The sequence below is a fragment of the Vicugna pacos genome, chromosome 17, assembly GCF_048564905.1.
Source record: "Vicugna pacos chromosome 17, VicPac4, whole genome shotgun sequence".
In the NCBI taxonomy this organism is placed as follows: domain Eukaryota; kingdom Metazoa; phylum Chordata; class Mammalia; order Artiodactyla; family Camelidae; genus Vicugna; species Vicugna pacos.
The window spans coordinates 24241618-24253954 of NC_133003.1; the positions used below are offsets into that span (position 1 = coordinate 24241618).

Here is a 12337-nt window from a genome sequence, read left to right on the forward strand (position 1 = left end):
ACTAGATCATTTTATTTTTCTCTGAAATGTCGAGATTCATCCTATTTGGTACAGCCACACAACAGATTAATTTAGCAATCAATCCTTTGACCCAGAAATAGGCAGCTACCTCGTGCTCGGCGAGGAGTGCTGAGGGGATGGCCATTGGTTTCACACCAGCCCAAAGGAAATATATCCATGGATTCCACACTCACAATAAATTCAGGTATGGGTTTCTTAGAACCTGTTTAGTTTTAAAAAAAAAATTTAAGACCATTAAATAGCTTTCTTCATAAGCTACTTCCTAGACAATGTTCTATGGTTACAATAATACAGACACAAGTCTCTTAAGCTAGTTTCCTTTACACAGAAGTCATACTTCTTAATGTGTGACAAACACTAAGAAAAAAAAGACAACTGTCAACCATGCATATTTGTATAAAGACTAAAACGGGGAGTGAATATACAGGGTGACCCTTAGTGAGGGAATAGCAAACAAGCAATTGGAACTACCAGTAGTATCATTCAAATGGTTGACAAAATATGACAGTCAACTCCATGAAATAACTGGAAAATAAAAGGCAAAAGTGACAGTTTTACCCAACAAAAACATTAGTTCTGGTACTCAGGAACAACCTAGAAGGTAGATGGGTAAGCTCAATTCAGAGAGCAATGTAGACAAGTTGCTCAGCAGGTGCTGCATAAACATCTACATCCAACACTGTCCTTGATGTCGACGTTAAAGGCCAAGTCTACACACCACAAACAACAGTAGGTACCAAGTCTGACTATTTGGCAGCAGAATGAAAAAGAAACCCAGGCCAAATACAGTTAACTGTAGTCTGAGTACTCACATGGTGCTTTCTGTCCACAAATCCGTTCCACCACTGAATATTACTTTTAGTATAATGTATCTTTTTGATTTTACATACTTTTTGGTACTATTGGTACCAAAATATAATCTCTCAAATAAGCTAGGTATTAACGCTCACACTTGTATATTTTGGTCACATCAAAATATATGCTATTTGACATATACTTTCCCTTTCAAGAAAATAGGGGATCCTATAGTGAAAGCTATGTATTAACATTCATTTCCTAGAACTTGAAAGTCAAAGACAGAAAGATAAATCTTTAGCTTAGAGTCTTATATGACAAACTGGAAGTCTCAGAACAGGACCCCTATTTAGCTAACCAATTAATTTTATTAACAAGCCATATTACAGGGGTAAGCAGGAAAGCAAAGAACAGTTGTCAGAGGAAGGCTTTGCAGGGGTGTCAGCACTTACCCTCCAGCTGGAGCCATAGGTAGGCACCTCTCACTGCAGTAATGGTGGCAACGCACACTTCTTCAGGGAGAAGGGGGTTCACTGCCTCAAGCTTCATGTTCTCCTTAAATTCATGTTCAGAAATTGACTAGAAAATAAGTCAATCAAATCTAAATACATATTCAGTATTAACTCATGTGCTCAAATGAGAGAACTTTTCCAAGTAACATTTAACCCTAGAGTAACTCCTCCCTCCATTCCATACCCCAGGACAGTTGTCTCTTCCCTGTCCTACAGGAGATGGGATTTATCCTCCAAGGAGGAGGAAATACCCGGGCAGGAGGACACAGGAACTGCTGAGGGCATGCGTGCTGCTGAGAACAGGGGTTAGCATATGGAATGTTAAGAGGCCCAGTCCCTACCTCTGCCCTCCATGAAGGGCCTGGAAGAGACTTCATGTGGTGATATGACAGCACAAGGAGGAATACATAAATGTACAGATTAAGGCCTACCCAACAAATGGCCAGCCAGATCTTGCCCCACAGGGAAGTTCAAAGTTAACAAGTCCCACCCAAGTGCTCAAAGCCTTTTCTTGTAATCCCCTATTTCTTAAATATAAACAAACAAATTCCACCAAGGAACTACCAGACATCTAAAGATATGAAAACTAGAGATCAAAACAGACACAACAAGGAACTTAGGGAAAACAGATTATGTGAGGAGAAAAATCCTCAAAGGCAGGAGTAATTAACATGCTCTGAAAGGTGAAAAAACTATCGCATCCTTAAAACAAGAACAGTATGTTATTTAAAATATTCAGAGAACAGAAATAGTTTTAAAAAATTAAAAACATGATATCAAGAATTCAAAATTCAAAATAAGGGTTGTAAGATAAAGTTTAGGAAATCTTCCAGTAAGCAAACCAAAAAACCCTGAGAAACAAAAACAAAAGGGAAAAGAAAGAAAATTAGAAGTCTGATCTAGAGGGCCAACAAAATGAGAAATTCTAGAAAGAGAAAAGAGAAAGGAAAAGGAAGAAAACGAAAGATGAGATTCAAGAGACCCTCCCAGCATAGCGAGGCACGAGTGTCCAGAGAGAATGTGCTCGCCATGCACCCGCCCATGGGCCGTGCCACGGCTGGACACTGAAATGTAGTGACAAGAGAGACTCTAGGACCTTCCGGGGAGAGAGAAAAAAGGGCAGCTCATGTACGAAAGATCAAGAGTAAGAATGGCTTTCAACTGCTTGACAGCAATACTGGAAGGTAGAAAACAACTGATGTTTTCAAAATTCTAAAATGAAATAACTTCCAGCCTAAAACTCCACAATGAGTGAAACTATCAATCAAGTTGGTAGAATGAAGATATTTTCAAACACAAAAAGTCCACAAAAATTTACATTCCTTGTATCCCATTTCAGGAAGCTACTGAGAGACAGGCTCCATCAAAACAAGGGAGTAAACCAAAACAGAGGCCATGGAATATACAAAATTGGGATCCCCAAATCCTTAGGGAAAAATAATTCCTTGGGTGACACAGAAGGGAAGTTTCCAGAATTAAAACTACACAGCAAGCCAAGAGAGTATCCCATCTGGAAAGAAGGAATGGAGGTTGCTAAGAGGGCTGTCTCTAAATAAATATATTAGAAATCACAGATTTCCTAAAGTGCAAATAGTTTTTGAGTCTACTGGCAGCTGTAGGAAGAGCTAGCAATAGAAACAAAGAAAATCAAGCTATCAAAAACAAGGCAATTATTAACTTGAGGACAAACTAAAAAAGAAAACAATCATACAATACTGCAATGCTCACCTGTCAATAATATCTAAATGCACATAATATAAATACTCATATTCAGATTTAACCAAAAATTGTAGTATCATTCTAAAAGGAAAAGGAGATAGGTAAGATGGTGGAGAAAGGTAAGGTAAAATAGCTAGATTGCTCATTTACCGTAATACAGAATCAAGAGATAAGTCTAAAGTTAATGACTCAAAAGATAGCGTATTATTTTGAAAATGAGGAACTATAAGTATCAGAATAACAGTGTGGAGAATGGGACCTGAACACTTCTGGGAAGGGAAGCCATGGAAAGGGACAGAGCAGAAAACTGTTGTTTTTATTTTCTAAGCTTTTTGCTGCTGTTTGGCTTTGGTAAACCATAAGTAAGTTTAATAATTTTTCTCTCCTTAATATTTCAATTTTTTTCAGATTAATGAGCCATCAAAAATAATCATAAACCAAAATTTAAAATTCACATGATTTCAGCTAATAAGATGAAATAAACTGATAAAAAATTTTTAAACTAATTAACTTCCACAGTAAATGAAATTTTCCTGGTATCGTTTTATTACAATCAACAAGAGGCTTATTTGGGTTGCACGAGAGAACTGATTTCAGAGTAAAAATTATGAAAGCACAGCAGCCTGGAAGCCCCAAGCAGTGGTCTTGAGAGGACAGGACTCTCACCGGAGGGAAGCACCTCTGGGGAGCAGCTTCAGCACCACACTGTTTGAGGTAGTCGGCCCAATCAAAGTCCTGGCCCGGGTAGCCTGGGTAGGGACGAAAGAGCAATGATTCACACCACACGTGCTCATCTGGCTTTACCACCCTGCCAGGTATCCACCCACAACTTCTAATTTCACTAATTTGAGGACTTGGTCATTTTATAGGAGGGAAAAAACACCCTACAAATCTAAAGCGTTGTTAACTTTATAAAATAGAGCAACTCTAGATAAATTTTAAAACTTTAAAACTTCAAATCAAGCATTTATTTGAGCAATATTGTATATAATTAGTTGCTGATAATTTACAAAAAGAATTTAAGACAGTTATGAGTGGATTTGACTGTACTAATAAATCCAATTTTATTATCATTCTATTTTGACTTAGGCTCTAAAGGAAAAGAGACAGCAAATAATCTACAGCACTATTTAATCAATGAAGACTTCTTTCATAAAACTATTTTCTTAAGCATATGTTAACTACTACTGATACAATACTCCCAGCACAGTCTTCATGTTCTGCAGAATCTCAATGCTCTTATAATCTGAATCACGAATTCATTTCAGATAAAAAGTAGAGCTCAACTCCCCACTTACGTCTACAAAGTTCTTGATAGAAGCCCCACTAATCTGGTATCTTGACAGCACCGTCTGTGTGCCAGGAGCTGAACCGAGTCCAGCTGCCCCACTGTGTCTGAGCTCGTCCCTGCTCCCCAGAGCTCAATATTCCACAGGCGCACACTCAAGACCATTCTATCCCACAGACAAACAGCCTCTGTAATCACCTTGTCTTCCCACCTCAGACTGGCACCATGTTCTCTCTGCTTCCACCTCAATTCCTGATAGTAAATTATCTGCCATTTTCAATTATATAACCCACTATTTTCCTTCTGTTTTACCAAGATGGTTGAGTTGTCTATAACAATGCTGAAAGCTCCAATATCTTAAATAAAATTGTCGTTTCACATAAAGGCAGCAGGCAGGAAAAGGAACTTGGGATGTCCAGAGCATTCCTGCAAAGCAAGATCTTGCTCCTACAGATGTGTCCCCCACCACCATCAGCATCAGGTAGGCACTCCCACTTTGTTCATTGATGAAGAAGAACCTGGGGACTCTGTTACTGTTTTCCCCATTTGCTCATTAAAGGAACTGCCATTCTCACTTTTATTTCCCCAGTGACAGGCCCAATGCCTGGCTTGAAGCAAACATTCCACAAATGTTGGATGAATGAAGGCTGAATGGAAGACAAAGGTTCTGAGTCTGTGATTCTTGTTAACAGAAGAATACTTCCAGTTCCGTGTTCCAGCAGTCATCATTTAGAAACTGAAGCTATGCTTTACCAAAAGCCTACCAATAAAATGTACACATGCTGACAATCAAATAATCTGATTTGCTGACATAAAAATCAGATAAACACCTTATACTTACAGATAGCCTATGTTAAAAAATATTTACAATTTCAGCTCAGTGAAGTCATAGTTAACAGCCTTGATTAAAGGATCAAAGAATACATTTTTTGAAGTTGCAAACACAAGGAAAACGAGCTGCTTATTTTCCTACTTACAGGCTGAGTTCTACTCTTGACCATAAACCTTCCTCTGAAGTCCAAAGAGTCTCCCTCCAAAAGGAGGCCCAGAAACCTAAAAATTATCAACAATCTACCTCTTAGCCCTGCCACCTTTCAACAGACACAGATAGAACGGACTGAAAAGAGGCTGCATGGAACCCTGGGTTGTTATGAAGACACTTATCAAGGCAGTAGGACAGAACACACTTTATTTACTAGTTTCTAAGCTAAATTTATAACTTTTAAACATGCAGATATATGGAATCTAGGCCTTCGTTTATGTCCTGGGCCCCTAATACATTAAGGACAGGTTGGGGTGTGAGGAGAGAGGGGGACAAAACATCCAGGTAACGCCATCTGATAACTCTCATTTTGAAGCAAACAAATCGGAACAAACGAATACACACCAGGAGGGGGACTGATGTGTAAACCGTTCTTCAGACCCCACTGCACCGGGAAGATACCAGGACTGTCAGCGTGGCACACGAAGGATCGCTGGGCACGATTCTCTGGTCGCAAATCATCCATTTCCACCAGAAAATACTTTTCATCAAAAACCTATATGTACAATTTAACACATAATACAGACAAATGGTTTTGAGTATACATACACACATACACACGTCATTTCTTCGGCATAGCTGAGCGTGTTATAAAAACTCATAGCCACGTTAATAGTAACACTGAGTGTGTTTGAGTAATTCTACTAAGCATTCAATGAATGTTCTCTCTGTGTCAGGCAATGTTTTAATTAAATACTTCTCACGTATTAATTCAGTTTTAATCTTCCTAATAATTTAATGAGGTACCATTATCAAGCCTATCTTGCAGATAAGGAAACAAGAGTTTAAAAAGCAGTTAAATAACTTGCCCCATGTTATACAGCCAGGAAGAAACAGAACCTAGATTCAAATCCAAGTAGTTGAGCTCCAAACGAAATTTAGTTTATGCTGAGTGAGGAGTCAACTATACCAATTTATTAGATTTTCAGATTCTAGCCTAGTTTCAAATGCCAAAGAGGTTTTTACGAACTTCTCTGGCTCCTTACCACCCACCCTTCAGACTCCAGAAAGGACTTTCTGGCCCTGCTACAGGTTCAGAATCCCTCCTTCATCTAAGAATAATCTTCTAAGGCATGAAAAATTTAAATCTCAACAGGTCAGAAGATTCAGCCTCCAAGTAACTATCCCTCTTATCACACGTTTGGTTCTACTTTCAGTAAATGGGCTTCTGCTCTAGTCCTAAAACAAAATTTTCTCCCTTATGCCTCAGTTCTAAGTAACTGAGTAACTGGGCTTTGACAACTTGCCCAGTTCTTGCGGTCATTCCTAACAAGAGCCTTACTTTGGTCAGTGATCCAAAAGATTAAAGTCTGGATCTGGAATCCACAGCTACAACAACCCTACTGGCCAATCCTGGGACACTTATCAAATGCTTCCCACACATCTGCTCACTGAGTGAGCCCTGCTCCTGGGTGCACACTGATGATGCTGCCTGCCTCCACAGTTTCCAGATACCATGGGCTACCTGTCCATTAAATCTCCTCTAGTTATGTACAGCGAGGCTGCCCCAAAGAATGTGTGCCCCAGGCTTTGGCTGACTGGGGTGACCAATCTCTGAAAAAGGAATGGGCCACAGAGAACTGGACACTGAAAATGTAAAATGTGCACAGAACTAATTCTACCGTCACAGCCTGGGAAAAACAATGGGCTGAATTAGTAGTAGAGCCTCAAGATCAAAACACTACAAATTTCCTACACCAGTCATCCTGACAAGAATTCTTACCAAGAAAGTTGCCTCCATTTTACCTTAACAACTGTAGCAGGAGAGATCCCAAAAGGAGACCAGGGGTCTACAGCTTCCAATTTCATATTTATAGAGAATGAATGAGTGCCAATCACTTGTTTGTCCTAAAATGCAAATACCAAGAGGGAATAAAAATATACTAACTGCACATTACTTTTATACTCATATACAGCTGAATACTACTCAATTAAAACAATGGAACTGTCCAGCTTCTAGTAAATAATCTAATCCTAAAATTTTCTTCCTGGACTGGAAAAAACTATTCAGGAAAAAAAACCACAGGAAGTGCTCCTACTCTCCATATTGGACACAAGGACCATCTGGAGGAAAAATAAGTTTATTTTATTACAAGTCAGGGCTATGTAGTTAAGAGTAGAAAAGCCTCAAAATGCTTTAAGGGCAATTCAGGAGAAAACCCAGATTACTTTTAGGGAGAGAAAAGAAAAGGATGATCTTCACTCCGGCCTTCAAACCTCTTCCCTCCCTCAGACATTCAGACATGACAGGCTCTCACTGACGCCAGGGGTTGTTTTACACTCTGCACCTCCCCACGGTGTTCTACCCTGCTATGAGAAGAAGAGCACCCATCCATCACGTTTTTGTTCTTACCTTAAACAAGTAAGATGGTAATGGCTCTTCCTCCTCCTCTTTCACTTTGGCCAAGACCTTCTGCCACTCGGCTTCATTTTTCAGATGTCTGATGGCTTTAGTTAAAACAAGACAGGATGCTTTAAATGATGCAAGAACTTACGCAATTTATAACTTTTCTGAAAGCATTCACATAAACAAAAAAGTCACTTTCCACTGGGAAAAGGAAAGAATTCAAGCCCACTTTTATCATCTTTACTCAAAGAACCTGCACTTTAACTTCAGTACTTTGTCTCCTCTGTTCAGAGTCAGGGTAGTAAGTTTGGTGAAAACACCTAGAGTAAGATCACAGGGATTGCTGTAGTCCACAGAACAATGTAACATCCAAATTGGGGCACATAGTGAATGTAAGTTGATTTAAACAATAACTCCTGATTTAATGTTAGTGGAATTTCTTTTAATCAACAATTTGGTTTGAACTCAAGGCCTGTCCTACTCCTCTACCTGAATGTTACATAGAGAATTTTTCTTTAATTTTGGTAAGGGGTCAGTATGAATTGGGGCTGAAGGTATATCAATATGCGTGGCAAATGACAGTTAAAGTAACAAAACTGAAAGAAAAATAGGCATTTAACTACTCCATATACATTTTTACCAATCTATTATGCAAACTAACAAAGGCTTTTGTAATATATAGAATAATGTATTTTTCAGTCTCATAGATATTAATGAAAACATAATACAACAATTATGTAATACTAAAAGAAAAACTGCTCTTCACCTAATGGGGGCTGAAGCTCATATCCCTGTTGATCAGCCCAACCAACATGATGAAGAAACGGATCCAAGTAATACAACCAATGTTCAAAATTATCAGAATTTTCAAGTCCTTCGTAACGCAGCTTCAGCCTTCCCCCAATGTTGTCTACTACAGTAACAATCCAAGTGCTTAAAGAGTCCTGGAAAGCTTGACGTTCCAGCCTGGAACCTGGAGCAATGAGATCTAAAGGATTCCTCCCATTACGGAGCTATAGGTTTAAAAATAAAAAAAAGTGAAATGATTAAATAAGAGAGGAAACATATTTTTAAAACTCAAGTTTTAAATGAACTCAAACTAGCCTTTATATTTTTACTCATCCAAAGCCAGTGACAGTGAATCGCCTAATATTATACAAGTCTTTATTATTTCTGGTGATACAAAAATATTTACCTTAAAGAAAATTTACCTATAATGCAATAAAACTATTCTAACAGATCTCTATGATTATGTGATACAGTTTCACCTAGAAAGAATTTTCAAAATATCATTACTACTTAGTCTCTGTAAAACCAAATATGATCATCATTAAAAAAATCAAACACAACAAAAGTCACAATCCTCAACAATCTTACCTCCAAGAAAGAACCATAATAAACACTTTGGCATATGCTCTTTGAGAACACATTTTCTACATACAAGTCAACATCCACCAGTGTCTGTTTCTCTCATATGTTTTGAAAAATGTATATACTGTTTTTCAACGTGTGTCTGTCACTTAATACTTTATAGCTATCTGTCTATTATAGCAGATATAAATTCTTTTAATCTGTTTTATTGATATTCTATATTATAAATGGGCAGTAATTTATCTACTTATTACTCATGGCATTTCAGTTATTTCATTTCACAACGTTCTTATGAACACAGTAAGCATTTGATTACACTTATGGAAATGGTAAGTTTAATTCTCTCTCTAGATACATATTAAAAGCTACAAAAAAGAATAAAAATAAAAGCTGATTCCAATATCATCACTTAAATATTTAATATTCAAACTTATATTTTTTTCCTAGTAAAAACTACTCTATGACACTTACATGTTCATATCTATGCAAAAGAAGACATGAACAAATGAAGGAACACATTCACAGCTAAAGATTAGGATGGCAGAATCAAGGTCAATGTAGAGCAGAATATTTATTAATTCATTTTGATCATGATTTCATTCATTTCAAGTTACTGAGTGTTTAGCCAGGCCCTGATTAAACATAATGAAGTCAGAGTACAGGCATACCTCCAAGATACTGTAGTTTAGATTCCAGACTACCACAATAGAGTAAATATCTCAATAAAGTGAGTAATACTAGTTTCTTGGTTTCCCAGTGCATCTAAAAGTAAAGTTTACACTATATTGCAGTCTTTTAAGTGTGCAATATAGCATTATGTCTAAAAAAAAAAATGCAAACACCTTAATTTAAATATACAAAACAAAAAACAATTACAATAGTGGCATCAAAGATCACTGATTACAGATCACCATACAAATATAATGATAATGAAAAAGATTGAAATATAGCACAAATTACCAAAATTTACCACAAAGTGTAACAGAATATAACAGAAACACAAAGTGAGCAAATGCTCTTGGAAAAATAGCACCTACAGACTTGCTTATCGGGTTGCCACAAACCTTCAATTTGTAAAACAATGCAGTATTTGCAAAGTGCAATAATGCAAAGTGCAATAGAGGTATGCCTGTATAAAACGTAAAGATCACCTCGAAACAATGTTCACCAATCAAATTTTAAAGGGGAATAAACCATAGAATTAAACTGAAGAGCTAAAATGATAAACCATTTAGGAGAAAATACAGGGGCAAATCTTCAGGACTTGGATTAAGCAAAGCCTTCTTAAATAAAACCCAAAAAGTACAAGCAACAAAAGAAAAAAACACAGATAAATTGGATTACATCAAAATAAAAAACTTTTGTTCTGCAAACGGTATCATCAAGAAAGTAAAAAGACCATCTACAGAATTAGAGAAAATATGTGAAAATCATATATCTGATCTTGGATATGAACTCCTGCCACCGAGCCCTGAGGAAGGGTAGGGTGCAGCCTCTCTGTTGTAGCTAGTGTATGCCGGGCCCTGGCCCCCCGACGCTGGTTCACAGAGCTTTTTTTTATCCCTTGAATCATGAGCATTCAGTCTTCCCTATGGGTATGTCCTGTTCTGTAACACACGTGTACATATATGTGTCTGTCAATAAAGCTGACGCCCCATTCTAGACTTGTAACCAGAATTTTATAAGGAACTCTTACAACTCAGTAATAAAAAGACAAACCCAATCTTAAAATGGGCAAACATTTCTGCAAAAAAGATATACAAATGGAGAAGAAGCACACAGAAAGATGCTCAGCATCATTAGTCATTAGGGAAATACAAATCAAAGTGAGAGACTACTTCACACCCACCAGGATGCTATAACCAAAAAGAGAAAAAAAGCATTGGCAAAGATGTAAAGAAATTGGAACCTTCATAAACTGCATTTCACACATGCTACAAAAAATGTAGCTGGTATGACAGAAAGTAACAAAATAACTTAGAAATGTCATAATCAATAATCAACTTCACAAAACAAGAAATCTATATTCCCCAACAAGCTCAAAAGCTCTACTAATTTAAAAGAGCTTCTGAAAGCAGGTAGGTGGTGGTCCAGTATCTTCTGAGCAAAAGAAAAGGGGATCTCAAGTCACTTGGTGAGGGAGTTAAATATGCTCATCCTGAAGCTGAGTCAACATCTTGCTCAGTTCCAAGTGAGAGCTCAAAAAGGTTCACTGCATGAAAGAATCTGGAAAATTAAGTTTTTATGTGTTCGCAACTAATTCAAAAACATTTTGGCACTGAACAAGCCACCAGTTTGCAACCTCTGAGAGTAAGTTTAAACCTCCCAATACCCATGCCTATGTCTGTAGTGATAATGTTTATTTGCCTTGGAGTGGTAAACAATGAGAAATTTTAAGATTCCTCGGACAGGATATATCACTGAAGATTAGAAGGGTTTTCCACACTGATTGCAGAAGCAATAATACTCACGCCCTCTAGCAGCGGAACAGGAGGACTACATGCTCCCATCAGGGTCTGCTGCAGAAACGCATCCCAATCAGACACTTTATCTCTGATGCCTACAAGAAGAAATAAATGAGCTATTACTCATATTGTCAGTCACAAAATACAGAGAAACTAAATGAAACAGAATACAGAGAAACTAAACAAGTGAAAATGGTTTAGACATGCATTTGTCATTTTAATATTTAAATAAGAGTCCAACATATTGCTTCTTTGAAAGCTTAAAAAAACAAAAAAAAGAAATCCTTCTCCAGTTAGGGCTATTTCCTGGTTAGTTTAATAAGAATTGTATCCAAAACAAAGAGACTAATTCCAACTCCCTGTGAGTATAATTTTATCCAAAAGGTACCTACTTATTTTTCATTACAATTTCCAGCATTCAGAAAAGTAGAGAAAACAGTTTAATAAATCCTCACGTACACTAGCATCAACAACTGTCACTTCATAATCAATCCTTCCATCTAGATCAGGAGTTGTTAGTAAACTACAATCTGCTGTCTATGTTTGTAAACAAAGTTTTATTGGAACACAGCCATGGTCATTTGTTTACATACTGCTTTCACATTACAAAGGTAGAGTTGAGCAGCTGTGACAGAGACCACAGGGCCTGGGAAGCCTGAAATACTTTAATGCCTGGTCTTTTACAGCTATTTTTACCAACCTTGATCTATATCCTCACATATTTCACCCCCACTCAATCCAATAACTCAACTGGATTATTTAGAAACCAATTCCTGA

The 12337-nt window shown here is 37.4% G+C and overlaps 1 protein-coding gene across 20 annotated transcripts in view; it reads right to left on the minus strand.

The window, feature by feature from the left end:
* SFMBT1 (Scm like with four mbt domains 1) overlaps positions 1 to 12337 on the minus strand; it is a 100227-nt gene that overhangs the window by 13128 nt on the left and 74762 nt on the right. For 18 of the 20 annotated variants that reach the window (XM_072941488.1, XM_072941484.1, XM_072941489.1 and 15 more), the window contains 8 exons: positions 11567 to 11655; positions 8491 to 8737; positions 7731 to 7825; positions 7124 to 7225; positions 5723 to 5873; positions 3714 to 3796; positions 1269 to 1395; positions 110 to 223 (listed from right to left, as the gene is read on the minus strand). In XM_072941488.1, coding sequence (XP_072797589.1) covers positions 110 to 223; positions 1269 to 1395; positions 3714 to 3796; positions 5723 to 5873; positions 7124 to 7225; positions 7731 to 7825; positions 8491 to 8737; positions 11567 to 11655 — 1008 coding nt within the window. The remainder of the gene's footprint in view (positions 1 to 109; positions 224 to 1268; positions 1396 to 3713; positions 3797 to 5722; positions 5874 to 7123; positions 7226 to 7730; positions 7826 to 8490; positions 8738 to 11566; positions 11656 to 12337) is intronic. The other 2 variants (XM_072941492.1, XM_072941491.1) reach the window with 1 other exon arrangement.